The sequence below is a fragment of the Astatotilapia calliptera genome, chromosome 11 (genome assembly GCF_964374335.1).
Source record: "Astatotilapia calliptera chromosome 11, fAstCal68.1, whole genome shotgun sequence".
In the NCBI taxonomy this organism is placed as follows: Eukaryota; Metazoa; Chordata; class Actinopteri; order Cichliformes; family Cichlidae; genus Astatotilapia; species Astatotilapia calliptera.
In genome coordinates this window covers 10,704,619-10,730,290 of record NC_137432.1, presented here as the reverse complement: position 1 = coordinate 10,730,290, position 25,672 = coordinate 10,704,619, and the positions used below count along the sequence as shown (strand labels likewise).

Genomic DNA, 25,672 nt, shown 5'->3' with positions numbered 1-25,672 from the left:
GACGTAAGAACCAAAGAGATAAAAGCACTGATTTCTAAACCGACACACACTTGCTTGTAGTAAGTGTGTCTGAAAAGATGAGTGTTGAGGAGTAATTTGTTGAAATTGGTGGATCACAAGGTTGTTATTATCAACTGTGGATGAAAAGAGAAGGTTCTTTTGAAAAGCCACTGTTAATGATTAGCCAGGGTTTGTGTTATGTGAGCCAGCACTGATATGACCTCTAAAAAGGCACTATTCACTTCAGCTTGACTCACAGAAGCAGTATGGCCCAAATAAAATTTAGTAATCGAATATGAAAAGTAGGGAAGGCATTTAAAAACGAATCATCTGTAAAGGTTTACTTAGTTATGTAATGTGTAATTAATGAGACATAAAATAAATCTACCATTTGCCGGTGCTATTGTTTGCTTTAGAAGTAGTGGAAGAAGATATAAAGGGTGTTCTTTAAATCACAAATGACAAAAAAAAAGCAGGGACAGTTAATTTAAATATTGTTGGGTTTTTTTGTTGTTGTTTTTTACTACATAAATCCCCTTTACACAGTTAAAATAGATGCACCACACAATATTATAAAAATGCCATGACAACATACAGTCACATATTAAGTAATTATTAAAAGTTTTTTATGGCATTGGTTTACAGTTTATAAGCGGTTGCTCAAGTTCAATATTAGGGTGACATCATCAGGAATAATCTCCGAAATGATGACGATGATAGACGTGTACAGATTATCACGGATCTGGGTCATTTTGACCCAGCATTTTCAGGTATTTTTCTGTATTATTGTTTATGTTCTGATTCTTTAGTTATCGTGTTTTGAATATTATAAATCTATGTTTCAGTTTTTTCTGGTTAAGGGCTTATTTCTTAGGTTTGCTTTTGTGCCCTCGTGTTTAGTGTAGGTTCAGTTCAGTGTCAAGTCTGCGTCTTTGTGAATTTTTTCTTGATTCCTGTTTTACTTTGAAGGTCCATGTCTTATGTCAGTGTAGGGGAGACCGGGGGAAATTGTAAACATTTTTGACATTTCTGTCTGTAGCTTGGAGCTCTTTTAAGGTAGTGGATTCAAAATGTAATGCAAAGTATTTACATGTCTCTGCTATTTTCTCTGAAAATAAATATTTATGTAGCTATGTGCATGTGACACAATGCAGAAATCGAGCTTTTGAACATATTCCAACAAGACAAATTATGGAATTTTCAACAAGTGAATATTTCATTAATTTTGGTTGGCCTTCTTTGAGTTTGGCCTCGTTGACTCAGTGGACATTGTAACCTATAACTCTTGCACCAACTTTTGAACATAACAATGAAGCTGAAAAAATGTAGTTGTGCACCAGCTTCATCAACTGAACTATGCGTGTTTGTGTCAAGTTTCTAATCTATCAGAATCACAGTGGTGACAGACGTATGGCACTCCTGCAGTGCAGTCCTCATGAGCCCACAGTGTACAGGTCAGGCACTTAACCCAAGCTTCTTTGGGGTTTGAGTTATTGAAGTTTTCCATGCACACAATACAGAAATTCTCATCAGCGTCTGAGGAATTTGTGTTGTCCTGTTCAGTGTTTTTCATTTTCAGATTTTTCTTTCGCGATGTTAAAAGCTTGGATTGTTTTAAGTTTGTCAGAGTGGATTTGCCTTGTTTCTGGCACAGCCTCTTCTTTGGGAAACGTATTTTCCTCCTTCTGTGGCCTGCTTCAAGGGCCACCTTGACTGGTGTATCAGTGAGTCTTGCTGTTTGTTTCCTTTTTCTTCCCGCTAAAAGGGTTTTTCTTGGTCCAGCTTTTGCATATCTTCAGTTAGAAGACTGCAGATGTGAGGATCTGGAGGAATGGTCACGTCATCAGCTGTAGGACTGGTGAGATAAGCCGCAAGAGGAGCGGACTGTTGGTCAGCTGGAGAAATGTCTGTATGGAGAGTTGGAGAAGGACGATCTGTGACCTGTGATGGAGCAAAGTCACTTTGCTCAAGTATGTTTGGATTGTATAGCCAAATTCCATAGCACTGGAATTCAGCTTGTATAGTCTTTGGTGTAGCTGCTGCTGGAAGTGCAGTTCTGACAAGACCTGGTATTTCATATATTGTCACGGTCTTTCCTGGATTCATTCTCATCCAGCAATTACTTGCACTGTTCATCATCTTTTTCAGTGGGCCATAAACACTCCTGTCAAGTGGTTGGAGTTTGTGACTGCAGTGAGGGGGGAATGTGAGCATCGCAATTCCATTGCGATGTCCATGAGAAGAATTACTTTGTTTAAACGGCTGACCTGGGTGTGGTTTGCAAAGTGCTTCAGAAAGATGAGGAAATCTGTTTCTTGCATCCATCCTGATTTATTTCCACTACCATTACTGCATAACGTATGCGTGGGAACACAAACATTGGAGGAATTGTGTTGCCAATGGCATTAACCACATATACAAAGATGACCAGTGAACCTTTCTCTGCTGATTTCATTGCCCCAACTTGTTTAGTGCCACATTTTGCAATCACTCTGGCTAGGGTTTGCACAGTTGTTATGCCAGTCTCATCAGTATTCCATATGTCATTTGCAGTTAAGGTGTCTCTTTAGAACTTCATCAAATCTTTTGAAAAACATTGCTACATTGTATTTATTAAAATTAGTGGCCTGTGCCAGACTTGTAGCCTCAGCACTTCTAATGGACAAAGTTGGATTTCTTTTCATGTAGGCTGAGAACCATTCTGGTCCAGCCCTCCAGAATTAGTCCCATGACTTTGGATATTTGCATCCATGTTTCACTGCAAGCTGATATGTCAGTTCTTTTACCTGTAATTTTAATCACGAAATATGTTTGTATTTCTAATATACTATATTTTAAATTGTCACTATTACAAATTTCTAACCTTCCCCTGCCTTATCCTTTATCAATTCCTATCTGCTTACCTCACGTGGAGATAGTCCATAAAATGCATCTGCAGCCCTCATCACGTATTATGTTAATTCTTTCTCTTATTTATCAGTGAAGACCATCTTTCCACCATGGTATCCTACTGTGGGAGTCCCCTTGATCCCTGCTCTTCCAGCTTCTTCCTCTCCTTACAAAATCAGTGCAAACTGACATTGCAAATGCCATACAATTTTGCCACAGATCTGTTGGGCTTTCCCTGATTTCTAACATCATTTGATGCTCTCTCCAAAATACTGAGAGGCACCCCTCGGTCAGTCTTTCTCTTCCACGACCTCGACATACTGCAATTCAAAGAAAACAGTTAAAGTAATAGTGGTGTAAGTTGTAACATTTGCATTATTGTTACAATTAACCCAGACTGTTGCCGTTACAACTGACCCAGACTCCTATAGCCCTGCTGTTTAGTTTCCCCCAGTATGCATTATCTTTAATTCCGTTTTGCCATTTTCACCTTGTGTTTGATTTTGCAATAAACCTCCTTCGCATCTCAGCGAGTGCCTGCTCTTGGGTCCTCATTTATTTGCTCCACAAGGCTCACCCCAGTTAGCCATGACAGTTATGTTAAAATAGGTCTTTTTAAAGGATATGGTATTCCATGTTTTGCAGCATTTTTGAGGTGCACTTACAGTAGTTCAAAAGTGAAACACAAGGTGAACATGTGCAAGCCATGTGTTTGTGACTGTGAATCTCCCACATTGTTGAGAAATTTTACTTTTTAATTTATGTCTGAATGACTTGATTCAAGATATTTCTCCTGCTTTTGGAAACACTGGAACTATTTTTTCATTTGTTTTGTAATTACTGGGATATTTTTAAAATATATGCGTGTTTGTATGTGTGGTGTTTTATTCTTCTTCTTTGTTCTTTTATAGTGAAATCAACTAAAATGTCTGAAATAATGATTGTCTGATGGAGGGATGTTGACATTGGGGAATCAGTAGGCTAAATCAAGCGGATAAACTCCTAAGATCCACTGGACCTTGATTCTCACAAAAACATGGTAATTCAGTTCCACTAAAGATCCTTTCATTTGCTGGTTTTACCCGAGATCTCAGCACAGTCCCCGTATCCAGCACTATTCAGCTCCCCGCTACCACAGAATCCATCATCTGCCAGGTCAGTTTGATCCACCCACTTCCACTTGCCCTCTGTTCATGTGGGTTAGTTTCAGGTTTTAGTTTGCTCCATTTCTAGTACCACTTGTGGTTGAACTCTATCCACGCTGACCAGCAAACTGTACCTAAAGAAGGTACAAATGTATTTGTAATTTTGAAACAACTGTCAGGGTTCAAGCAGGGGTAACCCCCCCCAAAAAAAGAAAACAAAACAAAAGAAAACAAACCCTCTTGGCTACCTCTCAAATACACTGGCATATATCATAACCTCCGTGTATCAGAACAAAGTAATAGATTTATCTAACAGAGTAATATGGAATTGCATTCATGAAGATGCAGTTCAAAGATTTTGAAGACGACTGTTTTATGATAAGGCTGTATCACAAGTTTTTCATTGTTAGCCTTTACCCAGAAAAAGCAGCATAATGGCACATTTTCAAAAATAAATGTTCATAGATCTTCAGTATTTCTGTCAGAGCAACACAAGCTATTAGATTTTTAATTAACCAATTATTATTTTTGGATCGCTTACAAATACTTTACACTGTTTCACATGCCACGAAATATCATCAGAATATATAAGGGACATCCTAAATAAGAACAATATAATCTGAAACCTTTTATATACTTTGTCCCTTTATTTCCTTTGTCTATTTCAATTTCCCTTATGCACCAATAAATACACATTTCAGAACACTCAAGGTTACATTCCTTGCTAATCATGTTTTCTTACTCAGTTTTTCTTTGTAGATTCTTTGTACTTCTGGACACTTGTAATTGAGCATCAGGGTACAGCAGTTGTAAATCTCTTATAGACGTTTAGTAAACTTTAATTTACTTTGGAGTTGTGAGTAACTCTGTGTGAAATAGCACGATAATCCTGTGTGCTTAAGCACAAGACCGTTTTACTCTAATCTAATTGCTTAAACCAACCTCTTGAACCCTGATATAAATTTTTCAGTACAGTCGCAGCCTTCAATGATACCGATGCAGTGCCACAGAATTGGTAAAAACTGCAGTAAAAGTGAGCCCCATATTTTCTCAGATAGTGAAAGCCACTACAACTGTAAAAGAAAAATTAAAATAAGAAACCCAATTTTAGTTAATTTTAGAACAATTTTACTGATTTGTTGGTGGTAATGGTTCTTAGTGAAATATGCAAACACAGTAGTCTCAATCACTGAAATTGTCTGCATATTTGCAGGAAATGTGAAATATAAATGTTTTTTTCAGGAGTCTGATCCTTGTCTTGACATGTGCAGTGAGTGGTCAAGGTCAAGATGATGACGAGGCAACTGCCTCTCTTCCTCCTCTTCTTCTCCTGCTCTTCGGGAACTCACAGATGAAAAACATGGTGGCTTCACACTCCACGTGAGCCCACGTTCCAGTGCTGAGCAGCTCCACGCAGCTGGAGTTTGTGTTGGGCTGTAGCTCCTCCTCTTGGCTCCAAGATGCAAAACCCTGCAGAGGGGTGGAGTCTGCATAAACGTGACTGCTCCCGTCCTGATTTTAGAAAATAGAGAAGAGATTAAAAACAACAACAACAGTTTGTCATCATTTGTTAACTAATTTTGTTCTGTTTTTGACCAACACTGCCCACAACAGCCTAAAATATGTCCTTCTTACACTTTACACAACCGTCTTTTATTTTTCCACATTAAAAGTATCAAAAAAGCATTAGACTTACTAATTACTACCTAGTTAATATTATCAAAACCACTTACCATGCCCTTGGTTTGAGTCTGCACTCCTATATACACTCTTGTCAGTCCTGCCTGACTAACATAGTCTGCCATGAGACGGTTGATGTTGGTGCTTTTAGGCATGGCCAGGTTGCCTCCTCTGAGCTTGCAGTTCATTGAAGCCTCTCTAAACCTCTTGGGCTCCTTCACCAGCAGGTAGTACCTCTCTTCTGTTTCTCTCAAGCCTAGAACCACTGAACAGGACATGTGCAAAGGTTAAAGGTCATCTGACATAAGTTTAAAGGCATGTTTTCATTGTTCTGATTTTTTCTTCTTAACACAGAAACCAAATTAGAAGTCAAGTGGCAGGATGATGCACAGACATGAAGGGACTAGTGTGTAATGTAAGTCTTGAATGAAGAAAGGATTTGGTGTTTTGAGGCCAGACTTGATACAAGCTCTTTCACACAGAAACCTGTCTCAGTTCCTTCTATTAAATTTTAAAGGTAAGACATCGTCTAGTGTCTAGTAAAAGATTGAAAACATAGCGACTTACCGTTCTTCACAAACTTGACTGCATTCCCCAGCTTGCCTACATTGATATCGAGCTGTCCAACCACCTTCCTGTACCTCCCACAGTCACACATTGTACCTAATAGATCAAATGGGGTTAGGACAGCTCGGATGAATATTTGTCTGAATGTCAGAAGATGTCAGAAAATTAGGCTAATGTGGAACCTGCTTCTTGGTACAAGGACTAGTGATTGTAATAAGGATCATTAAATGCTTTTCTACAGCATTGCTCCCTTAGGGACAATCTCCATTAGCATCTAGTAGAACTGATTGAGAGTCACAAACAAATACTTGTTTTTTTTTCCCAGAAAGGAATTTGAAGGAATTCATTAATAATGTGTTTAAATGTTGTTTATTGAACTCCGTTTCCCAGATCAAATCCACTTATGGGTGTGCTAAAAGTTTTCGTCACGGCCGGGGTATCAGTCGTGTGGTGTTTGTAGAAAAAGGACCCAATATTCAGGAGACGGCTAGATGCAGGTAAGCGTTTATTTACAACGTGAAAAACAGGAAACGAGGCACGAGAAATTACTAAAAACCTAAACTGGGAACACTAATGAGGAGATCTGAAATAATAACCAACACAGACGAACCGACAAATACACATGCACAGTAATCAGGAAATGACAGGAAAACAGCTGAAACTAATGAGCAAGATGAGCCACAGACCTTCAAAGTAAAACAGGAAATTTACAGACTGTTTTACCAACACAGAGACACAAACAGAGCACCGGAGGAGGACACAGGTTATAACACAACACTAAACACAAGACCCCAAATCCTAGGAACTAAGAAAACAAGAACTAACGAAAAACATAAGAAAATACTAATATTAAACACAAAACACTGGGTCTAACGGCCCATACCATGACAGTTTAAGTAAATACTGCAGCATTCTTTTTCAAGGTTGTTTGACTGCATGAGTAAGACTTTATCATTTGACCCACAACAAGTTACTGATTCATTTCCAGTGATTCAGTATTTTGCACAACCACTTTCAGCAGCAATAACTTGGAGTTACTGCATGACTTGATCATCTCTCACATGGCTGTGGAGGAATTCTGGCCCACTCTTTTGTGTAGGCGGGGTATTCATTTACATACAACTCTCTTCAGGTCCTGCCACAGTATTCCAACCCAGATGAGGTCTGGTCTTTGACCATTGAACCTTGGTTCTGTTCTTTTTTTAGCCATCCTGATAGATATTTTTGGTGCTGTGCCTGAGATCACTGTCCCATTTTTGGCTAAACTTTAGCTGTCAGACAGATGGCCTCACATTTGACTCCAGAATACTTTGGCATAGGCATGAGTTCAATGACAGCAAGGTGCCGTGGTCGTGTGGCTGTAAAACAAATCCGAATCATCACCGTGCTTGATAGCTGGTATGAGTGTTTGTGCTGATATGCTCTAAACATCTCCACTTTGGGCTGGTCCATCCAAAGGACAGTGCTCGAGTTTTGTGATTTGTTTAGATGCAGCTTAGAGAGAAGAGACATTCTCCTGACAATCCTTCCAAAACAACCATACCTGTTCAGTCTTTTGTGATTATACTATCATGAACTTTAACATTTAACATGCTAACCAAGACCTGTAGAGGCTGAGATGTAGCTCAGTGTCTCTGAGAATTGCATGGTGTGACACTGGGGTGAATTTGCTCTGACTTCCACTGGGTGTCATTGTGTTACCAAACATCTGAGCGCTCCAGACCAGCAAACTGACATCAGTGTTAAAAGTGACGACCAGTTAATCAAGTGCATTTTGATTAGCAGCACCTAGCTCTTTTTACTCTAATAATTCCTCTGGGATCAGTAGGAATGTACTTAGTTTTTCACAGGACTCATGCAAAAAGCTTTTTTAGTTTTGGCTGTATGACTTAAAACGAGAGGCAGTGTCTGCATGCTGTTACCTGGTTTCCCTTTTAAACCAGCTGGTCCATCTACACCTTTATCACCCTTGTCACCTGCAGAAGAATCAAAAATCATTAATAGCACCCTTTGTTGTTAGCTGTATTTCAACCTCGTAGAAGCTTCCTGTTGACCTTGTCATGTAGTTACAACGTTCTACCACCAGATGGCTGTATCACACATTGAAAACTCAACAGGGCCGCATGCCTTTGTAGCTTGCCATCACCAGTGTGTGAATGTGTGTGTGAATGGGTGGATGATTGCGTATAGTGTAAAGCGCTTTGGGGTCCTTAGGACCAAGTAAAGCGCTATACAAATACAGACCATTTACCATTTATTTACCTTTCTAGATGGTCAAAGTTTGACCAACATTAGGTCACAATTAATTATTCCAACAAGATAATTTATACCAAATAACAGTAACATCCACATATATTTTTAATTGAGAGATATCATCAAATGTTACTGTTTGTGTGTAAATCTTGTCCTGAATTTGCACTCACACTGTTGTTTCATTGTGGAAAATAACCCAAATGGCAGTTGCAAATTTTGGGGAAGTGGGTTGCAGTACAAACATCACAATGGCCTAGCTTTGAATGAGGAACAGCCAGAACAGTGAAATACTGTACCTGTAATCTGACCAGTTGTTTTGCCATACTGATGGATTTGATTTATTTGAGCTTGTTTGAGCTCCTTTGCAAAAAATACGGAAAAACACAGTGGGTAAATATGGTAAAATGTGACCTGATACGGCTTTCCAGTGTCTCAGTGGAGTATACAGTAGAATTCATCCCAAACAGTCCTCCAGCTGCAGTTAGTTGCCTTTTTTGTTCCATATAAACTCAGTAACTCCACAGTTTTACAGTCTGTAGATTTATATAGTTGTTCTTTTGGCCAAAAACGATGTAAGCTCTGCAGACAATCTGATAAGAATCCATATACATGGAGTTACAATTATAAAAGCGATGTCTGTTCATTTATCATGTTTTTATATTATGAATGAACACCAATTGCCCATGTGGAAACTGAACTGAATTTCTTCAGTGCTCCTGTATCACGGCCAACATTCTTGCAAACACGAACTGAATTTGAGCTTGTGATCTTGTTATGTTGGCATGTTCCTGAAAACAAGTGTTTTTATTCAGGTGTTTTATGAGTTTTGGGCTTTCAGCATCAATGAAATCCAAAGCTGTGACTTCACTCCTTTGCCTGATATAGCTTACACACAGCCACTTTCCTAATAGCGTATTAATCATAATGAATACTGAGAAACTGAATGTCTAGAAAGACAGGGGAACATGACTGCTCATAAAAACAAAAACTACAATGGAAACTGCCACTTTAGCCACTTCAGGCAGAGCAACTGCATGACATCATGTTGCAGGATCTTTTGATGCGATAACTTAAAACGTGAAAGAAACAGACAAAAATACAAGCCTTTAGTGGAAACTGTCTAGTTAGCTCAATAATGAGCAGATTTAATTTTTAAAAACTCTCCTTGTGTGTTTGTCTTGGGACTAATTAAGTCTGCCAGTTAGTGTAGTTATGTGGGTTTTAGTTGAGACCATTGTTAGGGAGCGAGCGGCAGTGAAATCTCAGGAGGGCATCCGGGAGGCCGTATTTTTTCTTAAAGACAATTTGAAAGTCATTAAGCGTCTGCAGAAATCTCACAGCTACCTATCAAAATGTTTAATGGCACTGGAGCGAGAACAAATTTATACACTCGAATGAAAAATGAAAGGTCATTAATCTTTCTCGCTTTTGGAAACTGAGGAACTAAGTATTACCCCCTGATGCACTTTATTAGTTCTTAGTTATTTATTATTTTATTGTAAATATTACACTTGAATGAGTAATGCAATAGTAAGGTTTTACAGTATGGTTTCAGGCAGATGGATGGACAGATAGGAGGCAGGACTAGAGAAGCACTGAGACTGACAGGAAACTGTGTTAAACTGCATATCAAACCTGAACTTTAGATTAAAATGACTTTGTTGTACCTCTGTCTCCAGTAGGCCCAATCTTTCCTGTGTGGCCCAATTCTCCTTTAAGGCCCGACTCCCCCGGCACTCCTGCGGGAGAAAGGAAGGATGAGATTTGGAGGTATTTGCGACAGAATAAAGAAATATTATTTGGAAAAAGTGTTGAAAATGCTGTTTCAGTCCAACATAGTCTGCATATGCCAGAAAAGTAGAGGAGGTGTGCATGTTGGAACTTCACATATTGTAAATGTGGTCGAAGTCAGCATAAACTGGAAAAATCAGTTATTATTATGGTGTTAATTTACGCTTTTAATAATAATCAATTTCTTTTGTGTTAGTATCATTATATTTTAGTTTCTTTTGTATAATCTGTGCAACTCTATTCCACGCCATTCAATCTTTTAAGGACTCTCCCTGCAAAAACTGCTGTCGGATCCACTGTCTGTTAAATGCATGTATTTCTAGTGTCATTTTTACTGTTATTTATTTAATCATGTATTAATACGTTTTATTATTTTATTATTTTTAATCTAAAAAACAAAGTGATTGTAATGGATTGAAGTACACTGTAATCTGATTACCACTGCCTGGCTTACTGTTTTGTTTGTCTTTAGAAGAACTCAGGAGTGTGCATGATTTTGGAGGGTGCCTTAAAAATGTATCCTAAATGGCGAACATTAAACTAAAAGGCTGTGTGTGTGTGTGTGTGTGTGTGTGTGTGTGTGTGTGTGTGTGTGTGTGTGTGTGTGTGTGTGTATGCGCATGGGAAAACTAGCAGACCGAGGCTCTCTGCCAGCCCCTGAATGAGTGTTTCCTCAGGAAACTATTCAACTGAAAATTGATGGCGTTCGAAATACTAAGTGACGCATTGGAGAAGCCTGCCACTATTAGAGGGATTTGCCACACACACACGTACAGCCAGCTATTCACTAATATTTCACATGTCCCGCTTGCGCATGTTGATTTTCGACTCGGTGATTTGTGAGAAGTGTTGGCAGAAGGCATGAGTTCTTATGGATTGTGTGAGGTCGCTGGGAAAAATTTGCTCATACAAGGGTGCGATTTTTATTTATTTTTTTCTTTTAAATTAGGAAAATTCTGCATGAAAGCGCCCGAGAAGCACACTCACAAAGTGAATGCTTCAACAACACTGAAGTGACAAGTGACGACAAGAAGTGATTATACGTGTTTGTTTTGTTGCCACACGAAGAAAGTTAATCTGGTGGTCTTTTGTTATTCCATCTGCAACAGGTGAATAATGTTTTAGCAGTGCTTACGCTTGCCAGTTAAACGGCCTATCTCAACGTTCAGATAACGGTCCTTCCTATCACTTTTAATGGCCAACCACCCCAACTGGTTTAACGTCTGGAATCTCCAGCTGCTGGAGGATAAAGGAGGCGAAGCCTTGGGGCCTAAGGCAATTTAAATAAAGCCTTCAGCTATTTCAAAACACCCTTGAACTAAGCAACTAGCTGTTGCCATAATACAACAAAAATAAAATGCGTTTGGTTTCTAAAATGATCTTAAATCAGTGTATTGACTAAATGTTGCTTGCACAGTTGCAGAAGTGGAGTCTCATTTTTGACATTTCTGTTTAGTAGAGATTAATAGAGAGATGGAACATGAAAATAAGGTTGTTCTGTTGTGCACTTCTAGCTACCTAAAAGTGCACAAGATCTAAGATCCTCACATAACACCATAGTTTTGAGCCAGAGCGATATATCAGCCAATACATAATGGAAAAATAGATGTGTCTCATCTCATGGCTTGTCTGGCACCCTGTGCAGCATACACGAACCAGAGACTCGTAACGCCTCACTAGGTTATAGACATACTGTATTTAAACTGTCTGTTGATACTGGCTCTAAAAACCTTGCACTGGACATGCTCTTCCACCTTTTTTGGTCTATAATGCAAAGATTTCAACCTCAGTTATAGTTTCGATTCAAGCTAAAAAATGTACAAGTCCAGCACAACAGTTTGTTGTTTGTTGGAGCAACAAACTGTTTTTGTTGCCCACAGGAGCATTAGCAGTCACATATTCCCATTTAACATTCCAAAATTAAGCAACTGTTTCCTGTAAAACTGCCTAAATTAAAACAGGGAATACATGCGTCATCTGTCAGGCTGCTGACATACTACAGTTACAGAATCATCACAGAAACCTGCTTTCATGCCTACAGTAAGTATACACACATAGAAACCATAATGACTGGCTTTTCTATATCGTTGAATAATATCCGCAAAGTTGAAAAGTTGAAAGAGTTTCACGTGCACGTGCTTTCTGCACTTTTGAAAATGACCCCAGCGGCCCTGGCATTCGTCTCCCACACACACTGATAAAAGAAGGGTGTTTTTAGTGTGCAGCGTGCACATGTCTGCTGAGCTCTGTGAGACGTTATAGAATAAAAGCTGGGTGTGTGCACACAAACGATCATGACACTATATTTATTGCATTTATATTTACACACGTGTGAACTGTGTCTGCTGTCTTGTACTCTCTGGCATGTGCAGGATGCTGCATTGCATGCATTTTTTTTTTTAAGCATGTGTGAGCAGGTATTTGTGTGTATGCCTATCAGCTCAGCTGGAAAAAAAAACCTTGTGAAAACCCCTGCTTTCTTCAGCAGCAATTTACAGATCTGCTTCCTCCACAAATATACAGATGTCATGTCAGTGCAGTGCTGTTTGTCTGTGGCACAGTGCAGCTCACACCACAGCAAAGGGAGGCAAGCTGCAACAGCAGGGAAATGCAAAAGCTGCACACTGGGTGGTTTTGTTACTAGCTATGTTTGTTCATATTAGACAAGCAAGGAAAATTAACTTTTTTAAAAAAGAGACTGGTCAAGCCAGACTTAATTTTTTTATTTCCTAGGTGTGATTATATAGATGTACACTTATGGCACTCATCACTTTTTCTCTTCTTTTTAACCTTCAGCTGTTCTACCCCACTGCAATACCTAAAGGAAACATGCTAATGAAGAAGCTGGGGGTTTTCTTGTATTTACATCTATTCAAAAATAATAAAAAAAAAGAATTCTGAGAAGTGAGTTTGGAAAAACTATTTTACAGTATGTGATTTGAAAACCTGACAATTAGATTTTTTTTAGAGGTTTTAAATACAAATGGAATTTTTTTCAAAGAGCATTGTGTCACGTTTATTAGACTTGGAAAATTGTACTAAGTATAAGAGTCACATTTTTGTATTTGTTAGCAAGCGTATGACTAAAAAGTACTGCAGTCAGCTCCATTTGCCTCTGTGTGCACACTTACCAGATGAATGGGGAGCAGCTACAATGAAAATATCAGGAAGGGAGCAGTCGCCTGCACCTGTTAACTGAGTGTCTGAGTGCCATTAAGGCAGATGTAGAGTCATTGTGATTATACTGATGCTTGCCTGTTACACCATCCTAAACCGCACTCTGATAGAAAAGCAAATTAGATTTTATTTGGGTTATACTGGTGATAAAGGGGAACCCCACTGATTTTACACATCAGTTTATTTACTGGCTCAATGAGGACTGCGCTCGTGGACAAAAAGTTGTATGAATCCTTTTTTTTTCTTTCTAAATGTCTTTCATGTTTTGTGAGTGTACACATTACCGGGGTCTACGTGTTTTTGTCCTACAGCTTAGCCATTTTTGACTAGAAGGATACTGGATACCTGGAAGTCCTGGTGGTCCATTCTTCCCCAGTTTCCCCTGATCTCCATCATCTCCAATCCCACCTTGGTCCCCTGGATTTTAGAAAAGAAAGATTGTAAACAAAAAGGCCATCAATGTGGCGATCCATTATCAGCACTAACAGCACGTCAGAAACCACTTCAGCAAAGAGCTTTGGTGAATGATTGTGTTTAAGTTTTAATGTAAGTGTGGCAGAGTGTTTCTAATCATCACAAGGAGATGGACTGAATCCTCTTTGGATGTTTATAAAGAAGAAATAACTCTGTTTTAATAAGTCTTCGGCGAGCCAGTATAATTTTTAGAGACATCGGTGCTTTAAAAGTATTAATGGCACAAAGTCCTTTTTAGAGCTGAAAGCACAAATGAGGTGTAGCAGAAATGTTTGAGGCGGGACCATGGATCAAAAGGCTCTTGGCATGAAATCTTAAGAGATTTCTGAATGTCTATTAAAACAGTAATTTCGCCTCAGTTGTTGATGCAGGCAGCAGTTTATATCTTGTTAAATGCTGGGCTTAGAAAGAAGGACTCTGCTTAGAGTCTGCTTCTATTAGGCTGGCAGAAGTACTTAGGAAAACTGATAATTCAGCTCGGTCAGCTGTGTAGACATTTTCAAGCTAAATCACTGCACGGTCAAGTGATACAGTCTGCGTAACTATTTAATTTTGTGGACTACTAAACTGAAACCATGTAGCATAAAATTAGCAAAAGGCCTGGTTTGTGTGATTAAGGTGTCAAATCAAATGAAGATCTTTCATCTGCTATTTAACATGTCGCAGTAGCAATAAGATAGGTTATTTCCCCAAAAATGTCAGAATTCGGTGTTTATTGTCGTTCAATTTCAAGAACTGGGCCTGCAGCGTCCCACTTTTTTACGTCTAAAAAAAAAAAAAAAAAAATTCCCGTAAATCTATATAAGAATGATGAAGTCAACATACCAGTAAATGTAATAAAACTGTGTTTGTTGAAAAAGGTTAAAATAAGTCGTAAGACATTTTTGAGGGGTCTAAAACTGGGAAAAATGCGCATCTGTCACCCACCGAAATACACAGATGTGAGTCTACACAAACTCAAGAGACTGCCTCTGTGGTGAGTAGTATCTGGATGAGTCTTGTACAAATAATCTGTTCGCGTTTGTGGCAGCTGTCTAAATACACAATATCACGATGGAACAATGGGAAACTTCTCTGGAAAGCTGTGAAAGTGTAACTGATGGTACAGACGCCTCTTCCCTTTGCCCATCACAAACATAATTTAACTTTATTTCAGAAGCTGCTTTTGTAAAACAGACTTTGTTTTGGATATACCATATCATACCATACCATACCACCTTTATTTATAAAGCACTTTAACATAAAACCAGAGTTCACAAAGTGCTGTACATGCTAAAAGCATAAGTAAAGAAAATTAAAATGAGATAAGATAAAATAAATAACTAAAAAACTAAAATAAATTAAATTAAATTATAAAACTTCAACAATTTAATAAATGGCCTTCGTCACAATGAGAGAATCTTTTAAATTTTTTTGCCTTTTAGCTTAACAATCTCAGTTTCTGCATGCCAGCTCCTTGAGAGACGGGCCTCTGGCTTCCATTTACAATAAAGGCCGTTTTTTTCCAGCACAGTGCGCAAAAAAGAGAGGAAAAAAGCATAGCTTCACTTTGTGTTTTATTAGGGTCTGTCTGTCTCAATCAGCAGGGGAGCAAGCCACTGGATGTCATAAAATGGAAAACACACACAGGGAGGCATTCCCTCCAAAAGACCGCGGGGTAGCAGACAGTGAGCTAGTAAACTTTAGAACATTTAATGCTTGGTGGCTTTATCATCAGCTCTTTAAACTATAAAACATTTAGGGGGTATTTCCTCAGAACGTTGCACTCTCACACTCTAACACTCTCCTGTAACGTTGGGACACAACAACGTTTCCAACATCACGAACAAACATGAGTACAAAGTACATGAGTACTGTTGATTTTAGGTTGAAAACATTTTAGACTTCATTATGCAAAGATAAACATTTACAAATCAAGCTGACATCCAGTCAAAATGCAAACACACACATTTACAACAGCGCCACAGTGCGTTACCTTTAGCTCCTGGTATCAAGGAGCTGGTGCAAACCTCTATAGAAACAGAAACGTAGCTGAAGATGGCTACAAACACGCAGAGCACCAAGAGCCGCGGCATCTCCCAACCGTCACAGACCGCTGCAGAAAATCCAAACCTTTTGGCTTTTTGGAGCAGATGGTCGAGGAGCAGGGATCAGCGTAGCATTAGTGACAGAAGAAAGCAGTGCTGCTGTTTGTAGGACACACAGACACACTTGTTTATACAGTCTTATCAGTTAATTGTCAAAATGTCAAACAACACTCACCAGAGTACTGCATTCCTGTGCATGTGGTTTAACTTTTTAATTGCATGTGAAAAATCTTACCATTATTTGGACAGATACATGGGTACCCTGTAAAGAATAAAGTACAATGTCTTGATACATGCTCAATTATCCAGGTAAGGAAAACACAAGGAAGTCCGTTTCTCGATCATTAATATGCAAATTGTCATGACCGTTGATCAGCTGAGACTGGAAAAAGTCACGCAGATAAGTGACGTGATTAAATGTTTCTCCTACTGAAAACCCTATGCCTAGATAAACAGAATTAACTTTTAGGAATAAAATGAAACGAACACTTCAGTCCTCTGATTGAGGTTTAACACTCCCTTAGAGGTTGGCACATGCTAACAGTTGATATTTTCATTCTTGGAGAGAGAATGTGGAATCATGGGAACGTCTGAGAGCCACCTGTGCTTTGCTTTGGTATTACTTTCACTGATACAAGAAAAATCTCTGCTCATGCTCGGCTAGCACTGGGGAGTAACAACTGCTTCTAATTTACTGAAGGGAAATTAGATGAACCAGAGCTCACAATAACACTGCGAAGGTCCTGAATGAAAAAAAGTGCTAATAACATTCTTGGAAGTGTAAAAGTAAATACTTTCAGTCAGAACAAATAGTTCCAGTGAAAGTGATTTTTTCCTGATATATCGATTAAAGATGAATGCAAATCTTTCGGCCCTAACGGCGACTGCACAGTGTGAAATAATAAACACGAGACTAGACTGCCTTCTTATCATGAACAAGGGAGTAGACTCGCTTTTTTCTCTTGTCCCGAGTCTTCAGACCAGAAAACACTTGGTTTACATAGAAAATACTGCATGCATGCAGGTTCTTGCCCGCTTGTATCCTGCACAATTTTGCTGCTATGTGATGACAACACACAGTACAGTATCAAAGAAGGCAAATAATCAGAGGATGAGTCTTAATAGGAGACGCAGAGGCAGGAGACAGAGCAAGGAACAAAGAGGGATTGCAAATTAGGAGGGGAGCGTAGTCCAAGCCACATGTCTTGGCACAAAAGGAGATCTCCTTATTCAAGAATTATGCTTCCTGGAATGTCTTTAGTCCTTCATCAAACAACCCAACAAAAAACAACTCATCAGTGGCATCAGTGTGCTCAGGTCCTTTAAGCAGAATAAAAACAAAAAAGAGCAAAAGAGAAAACTTCATCTTAATCAGACTGTTGTTCCCTGAGGGACTGATTGGCTAGATGTCACTTTGAAAAGCATTCAAAGTGAAAAAGCTTTGTGTTTTATTGTTGGAAGCCCTTTTTAAAAAAATAATGTTATTTGTATTTAGAGACAAAAGTCTTTCAAATGTATCCAGTATTGGCTTTACGATAAAAATACAAATTATTTCAACTGCTGGAAAAGCTGTAGTCTTCAAAGAAAATAACATGGACCTGATGCACTCTTGGAGCAGTCACAGTCATTAATCACTTTTTTGCTGTTGATTGTGATGTTTGTTTCTCTTGGGTTATCTTTGAAAGGAAGTTTAAGCCACACACACACACACACACGCTTGAAAATATTTAAGACCTCACATGCTTGATATCAGTTTCTCTTAGCTTCTGCCACGGTTTGCTTTAAGCTTCCAACCCTGTATCGTTTCTGCGAAGGAATTTAATGATGTTAAGAGAGGGGCGCTTTGGTAAATGAGCTATTTTATGGCTCTGGATTTTGGTGTCGCTGACCATAACTTGCTAGCATGTTGGATTGCTCAGTGAAAGTTCAAAAGAGACAACCAAGGCCAGGATTGTGAAAGAAAATCATGTGTGGTCACGCCCCTTGATAGAATAGCCACATTTCCAGGGTGTATCCCAGCTGTTGCCCAGTGACAGCTGGGATAGGCTTTAGCCCCCTGTGACCCCGAACAGCAGCAGTTAGCATGTAAAACAATGGATAAATAGATTCAGTGGTGTCCATTTAGTCTCTGACCCTCAATAAGATAGAAAAGTATAGAAAGGTTACTTTTATGTCTCTACCTGATGAGCCAAAGATCAATTTCCACTTTTCCCTTCTATGTAGGTTTAAGTTCTCATCAGCTCCTAATGGAAATAATTAGCTATTTAAAGGCTAAATGTTCCATTATGTTCACAACATGGTTGCTAACTTTGTCCATCTGCTGCTCGGTGCTTGGCAGATGTGAGGTGCATGTATAATGAATGGATGGGGAGACATTGAAGGCTTTTTACTTAAAACAGCTGCTTGCCTTTCAAAAACAACACTTATGAGACAATGCATCAGTAAAGAGGCAGTACTTCTTCTTGTGTGTGCGTGTTTATGTCTTCACTTATTAATTACCCTTTCAGTCTGCGTGGACTTGTCTGTTGGACTGTTTCAGACAACTTATGGGATGTAAAATACAGACTCATATACATCAGAACAGCCCTGCTACCCCGAAGGCTAATTATTTACACGTGGTTTAGATTACGTTCTCTAATTAAGAATGTGATTCACACTCCTGGATTGAGGGTTGACTCCAAAATGGTAACCACACCACAAAACAGCCTTCTTCTCTCTGCTGCTTATAGCCCTGTTTACAACACTGGCACCACCATTAGCATTTTAAAGCAGCAGCAGTAGCATACACTGCCCACACGTGTGTCACTGACAAATCGGTCAACAGCATCTCCAAGTATATAAAACATTTACGTAACCTCTGAACCACATTAATTTACTGCAGAGCATGAGTGCCATTACTGGCTGCATGTATTTCCTGGTATTTACTGCAGATTGGGGCATAGAAAAAGCCCTTTTCCCAGGAAAGCAGCACACAACAGACAGTGACAACCGAAGGCAGTGCATCTACTTGTTTTTATGATGTCACATTTCAGAGGAAGTGACTCAGTTCATTTTCACTGTTATTGAGTCTTCACATGGAATGAATTAAAGTCATGTTTCAATTTGTCTCAGCATTTTCCAAGTAGTCAACTATGAGCGTTAATCAGTAGTGCTGTCAAAACCTTCAATTTGTTAGTCGAAATTTAAAAACACTCACCTGTATATTGACAAGATATAACATACAAACTACTGGGACTATATCGATAATTAATTATGTGGGTGTAATGGCGGTTACCTGTGCCATCTAGACACTTTAGTCTGCACATGGCCAGCAACACACTAGTACCTCAATTTCTATTCTTCTCTTACATCAGACTGGAAAAACAGATTTCGATGTCACTGAGTCAAATAAGCATTTGATCCCTTATAACCCAGCCGGCGTTTTGGCTGTCACAGATTGGCTGTATGCCTATCAGGCACAAAGATTGCAATCAATCAATTCATCATTCTTCGTATAATACACAACTGTACACAGAATCAGTTATTTCCATTCCAGCCTCTCAACCATCATGGGCAAGAAAAAAAACAGGGATATCGGGGACAAAGGTGAGAAGAACCTTGGTGAGAAGATAAAACCTGTTGGTGTGATTATTCAGAATTGCTGAGTATGAACCAATGAACATCATCTCTACAGTCAAGCATGGAGGTGTTTGTTTTGCTTAAGTTAGAGGATGACTTCACCACACCGAAGAGCCAGTTAACATGGCCATTCACTGTGTTATCATGGATGACAACCTCCTTCATTTTAGTCAGAACTCTGAAGATGAGTCATGGATGACAATGTCACAAAACACACTGCCAGGTCAAGAAAGGAGTGGCTAAAGAAGAAACACATCAAGTCCATGGAGTGGCCTGGCCAGTCTCCAGACCTGAGTCCTATAGGAAATCTGTGGAGGGAGTGTTACACACTGGCCTGGGGGGGGGGCTGGAGTGCAACACAAGAAAAATAATAAAAAGAAGTAAATCACACAGCCACAGCTTTACAATGACTAGTCGTTTTATTAACTTGACAGGTAGCGAGCGTCAGGGTGGGCATGGCCAAAACAACAAACAAAACACACTGGAAATGAATCAGAACTTACCTATAGTGAATCAACCCCAAAAGAAAATACAAACCTCAAAACCCGTTTCCCTACCCGAAACAGGAGAAAAAGGTTGTAAAAGAAACGGCTTCCCACCCCTACAGCTACCATGTCCAGATTGGTAGGAGACACTGCCGGCCCAGTCAGGTCCCAATTTGTAGCTGGCCTCATTCCCTCTTCCACCAATGGTCAGCCTCCACCTGGAAACTTACATAACAAACATCACAGAGTACAAACAATGCCCCCGCATGGTGTGGCGAGTAACAGCACCACACGGCAACAATGACCTGGGTCATAACAGGAGCTAAAGCTTTGAGTTGCCAAGCAGCAGCCAAGAAACCTAAAGGATTTGGAGAGTTTCTGAAAAGAGTTGTCAGCTCAGTAAAGCACACTGGATATAAAGTTATTTGTGCACTTGTTCCCCAGTGAGCTCAAGAGCTACCTGCCATTTCCTACTCTTTCCACGGCAGAAGCAAATATCTTAAAACTGTTAGAAAGTACTAGAAACTGGGCAAAATATTTCTTTGAACTGACCTGAAACCTATAGATTTATTCTAATGCATCTAACAGGATAAAGGTGAGCTCACAGTTGACCTGTAGGTGGAGTACTTCTCGATACAATTCTTGTCTTCTCCAAATTCTAACAAATCTAAAGTTTTACTCTAACATATTGATACAACTTGTGACCAAAATTATCTCTTAAACTATTTATGTAGAAAAAAAAGCATGATTATGGGATTTGTTGAAAACTGGAAAATCATCTTTTTAGAATGCTTAGAGCACTTTACACTGCAATCCAAATTTATGCAGTACTTCATCTATCTTGCAGGATCGTCACTTAACTGAACACACATATCTTAGGACTGTGGCAAGAAACTGAATCACCCAGAGAAAACCTACGAAGGCACAAAGTTGAACCCACAGCCATCTTTCGGCTGTGGCACAGTGCTAATCACTGCACCACCATGCCACCCAAAAACCAAGACACACACTTCTTCTTTCCACGAAAAGAGGATACTCCCTCAACAAAATGAGTTCAACATTTGTTTGACATGAAAACAGTGTGATAGAAAGTAATGGCGTTGTGGTTTGGGTGATGGATGAGTATTTACATCTGTCTTCAGACTTCGGTTCAATATCCAGCTCTTCCAGGAAGTATTATACTGAGAAGGGTTTTCACTTTAAGGCTACAGTTTGTGTTATTTGACCATGACCAGTGGCTTACTCCACACTTAAATAAACTGTTTGGTTGCTAAACCTCAACTTAAATTATATCGCCTTAACCTAATCCTAGCTTTAACCTAAGTGGTTTTAACCAGTTACCATGACTACACCATTTCCATAGCTACAGTGTGCAACAGGACCAAATGAAACAAAGTATTCAGTGTAATAGTTGCACATCAAGTATCAAAGGTCACAATCTGGGTTTTAGTTTGTGCTAATGCCTTTATAACCACATGACAGTGTCCTGAACAGACTCGCTTCAGTATATCAAATGTCAGCTTTGCCTTTAGTAGTAAAATGTTAACCAACTATTCAAACGAAGGGGAGGAAAAAATACTCCATGTTTGCTTATTATAAATTACAAAAACAAACCACTTACACCACATTATGTTAACCCTTCAAAGTCTTTTGTGCCGATGTACTCGGTGCCCACTTTCACAGGTAGACCTGTTTAACAGCTCGTTAATGCATTACGGCCAATATAGAATCAGCATCCAAACGAATATACATGTCTCGGGACTGCAGGAGAAAAATACCAATCACCCATTCAGATGGCAGCCACTCAGTGCATTTAGCCATGTAGACATGGTCAAGGTAACCTGCTGAAGTTCAAATTGAGGGTTTACAGTGAATTATCTAAAAAAAATGTGAATATTGAGTGATAATACCTTGAGTTTATGGGAGAATGGGTAAACAGAAGTAGAAGTCACACCAAGCACCACTCCTGCCAGCTCAAAAAACAGGAAACTGAAGGCCACACAAACACTGAGGCACATGCTCACCAAACGTGACAACAGCTGATTGGTAAAACATTCCCTGGTCTGATAAGTCTTGAATTTTTCTTCAACATACAGATATTAGGGGCAGAATCTGGCACAAATAATGTGGAAACACGGATTTAGCCTACCTTGTATCAGTGGTTCAGGCTGGTGTTGACTGTGTAATGATATCAGGGGATATTTTCACTCGGACCCTCTTAATCCCAACTAAGCACCATTTAAATGCTACAGCCTACCTGACTATTGTTGCTGACCACGTTCATCCCTTTGTGATGACAGTGTACCCATCTCCTGATGGCAGTAGGGTAACGCACCATGCCGCAAATCAGCTCCAACAGGTTTTTTGAAAACGGCAATGAGATCACTGGCCTCAACTGGCCTCCACAGTCACCAGATCTCAATCCAATAGATCACCTTTGGGATGTGGTGGCACCCTCATGGATGTGCAGCTGACAAATCTGCAGCAACTGTGTGACTTCTCCAACACCTTATTGAAGTTCGTACCATGAAGAATTGAGGCCAATCCAGTACTAGCATAGGGAACCTAATAAAGTGTCCAGGGCATGTAAATAGCTTTGACTTTTCTTATTAAATTAACTGTTTCTCCAACTTGTTAACTTATTCAAAATAAATTCTGTCACAGCCACATAACAAGGTTTGTTTGCTCTAGGAATCCATGTTAGTGTCTGCATTTCTCTTCAATATTTTACATCATGGCACTTGGTCAAACCAAGTTCCTGGACACAGTTTTACCCTCTGGACAAAACATTTATACTTAAGGAAAATTCCAAAAAGCAGCTGCAGCAGTAGCAAAACTACACTTGCTAATTATTTTAACATTGCAACAGCCTTACATATATTCCATAGGTGCACATGTAGCTTCTGGTATGTTATCCATACTGTCTGGCTAGATGAACTTACACTGGAGGCTAAAATGTAAACACAGTTAATTTCAAATATGTGTGTATCCATGTTTTGTTTTGTGTTGTCTTCTTTGGAAACCGTATCTGTGGACGTACACGTGTGAGTATGTTGTTAAAATCACCGTGCCACAGCGTCCTGATGCGAGGCTTAATTTGTTATCATTTGCATTCCTTCCCGGAGAAAGTCCCTGGGGAAAATTTGATCAGCTTCCCTGAACCCTATAAATGGACACAAAGCACGGTAATTTTCTTTTCAGACGTTTTAGACTAAAATCAACTTCCATGTTTAGGCCGGAGTAAGCAGGCACTGCACTCACGCAGGATCTTTTTTTTATCTGTAAAGAAGAGGTTATTATGAGGCAGATTAATAATGCTCAGACTCACACAGGCCCGGGAAAATACACAGGCTGTCAGTCAGACATTCACAGGACATCACTGTGTTGAAGTGAAGCAGCACTATAAAAACAACAGTATTTATAGTAAGCTCACCCATCACCATTTTTAGCTTCGCCCTTTAGACTTCACACTAAAAATCCCCAGCTGTATTTTTACTTAAATACTTATTTTTTTTAACCAAACGCTCTACAACTGATTTAAACAACTTTTGCGCATATTATAATAATTACTGTTTTGCTTTTGTTGAGAAAGATTACTTACTGTTCTAAAGCTAATAATAGCTGTATAACACCAAATTCTCCATAATTGTTTCTGGGAAGGTTCATTTCAACAGCATAGTGATTGGCGACATAAGGACCTCTTCCAGTAACAAATCAAATATATAAGATCATTTCCCCTCCTTGACATCAAACAGTGTAGCAATGCTGTCTAATACTATCAACACACACACAGACACAACTTCATTTATCCTTATAAGACACTTAGAAAGCTTTCAATCAAATTCTGATCTCACTGAGATTACAAACCCCTTTGGGGGATTTAAAACAATACTTGGAGCGAAGATTGATTTTGCAAACCACTTTATCTCACTCTCGATGAAACGCTGGATTAGATAGGGAGCTGTAAGCCGCAAATTGTCGTGTTCAAGTAGCTGGCAATATTAAATATTATGAGTCAGATGGGTGTTGAGAAAACCACCTCTAGAGTACTCACCATTTCTCACGACTCCACCTCACCGCTTTGGATGTCACAGTGTTTTTATAGTATACCTCATCCAGACCTGTGGTTGCACTTTAATATTAAAAATCCTTTCTGTTCTCCATGATTGACTTAAGTCTGAATTCCTCCCCTGTGTCTGAACTACACCTACAAGTTTGGAAATAGCCTCTGCTTAGGAACAGCGGGGGAATCAACAGTAGCCAAACTTCTCTTCTTCTTCTTCTCCATCTTCAGCCAAACACTCTTTGTTTCAAAATGTCAGGTGACAATTTAGACAGACTCACATGTCAAGTAGAATTTATAGATCTGCAATTAACTGTAACTCTTATCATTGTTTGAATTTATATTGTTTGGGTGAAATCTATTTTCCATGTAAGCATGTGCATGAATGTGGACATGGTCTTACTTTTAGGATGTTGCTAACCACTAATGTTTACTTAACGTTGTGTGCGCTGCTATACACACCAGACGACGCAGACTGCCAGAGACACAGACGGATTTTGCTGCTAATCACCTCGTCCGCTGTTGGATAAGGTGATTAAAAGAGCAAACTGTATCTGTCTTCTCAAGCAGCTTGTCTTGTGTGAACATGTGCTGATCATGTGTGGCAACACATATACTGTAGCCTAATATAAAAATAAATAATATATACGCACTCTGTGGCCAGTTTATTAGGCACCACTCGCTGGTATTGAGTTGCACCTGCCTGTGCACCTCTTCACGGCACAGATTCAACACGCTGCTGGAAACATTCTTCAGATATTTTGGTCCATGCTGACATGATAGTATCACAGTTGCTGCAGATTTGTTGTTTTGACATTCATTTCATCTCCCATTCCACCAAATCTCAACTGTGCTCTACCAGTTTGAGATGATTTGAGCTTTTAGATAAGCTTTTAGATCCTTACTAAAAGAATGCAGAAGAAGATCGGTACACTGTGGTGGTAAGGGAATGGAAATGGTCAGCAACAGTTCTTAGGAAGGCTGTGGTGTTTAAATAATGTTTAGTTGCAACTAACGGGCCCAAAGTATTCCAAGAAAATATCCCTCACAACATTACACCACCACCAGCAGTCTGATGACATAAGGCAGGATGGATCCATGCTTCCATGTTGTTTATTCTGAACATATCATCCAAATGTTGCAGCAGGAATTCTAATCAGAACAGCCAATTTTTCCAATCTTGTCTTGTCTTATTTTGATTAGCTTATACAAACTGCAGCCTCAGTTTCCTGTTCTTAGCTGACAAGAATGAAACCTGGTGTGGTCTTCTGCTGCTTTAACCTATCTGCTTCAATGTACGACATGCTGTGTGTACAGAGACGCTCTTCCGCATACTTTGGTAGTAGTGAGAGGCTGTGTGACTTACTGTTGCCTTCCTTTTAGCTTTTAGCAGTCAGTCCATTCTTCTCTGGCCTCTGGCAAAAACAAGACATTTTACCCAGA

At 39.3% G+C, this 25,672-nt stretch overlaps 1 protein-coding gene across 1 annotated transcript; it reads right to left on the bottom strand.

The window, feature by feature from the left end:
* Positions 1-5,145: 5,145 nt before the first annotated feature.
* On the bottom strand, positions 5,146-16,183 carry colec10 (collectin sub-family member 10 (C-type lectin)). The gene is made up of 7 exons (XM_026186010.2): positions 15,952-16,183; positions 13,848-13,919; positions 10,202-10,273; positions 8,204-8,257; positions 6,282-6,377; positions 5,768-5,979; positions 5,146-5,546 (listed from the first exon to the last, which is right to left on the bottom strand). Exons 1-7 carry the CDS (start codon positions 16,049-16,051, stop codon positions 5,319-5,321), a joined length of 834 nt encoding a protein of 277 aa, XP_026041795.1. The 5' UTR covers positions 16,052-16,183; the 3' UTR covers positions 5,146-5,318.
* Between the last annotated feature and the right edge of the window lie 9,489 nt (positions 16,184-25,672).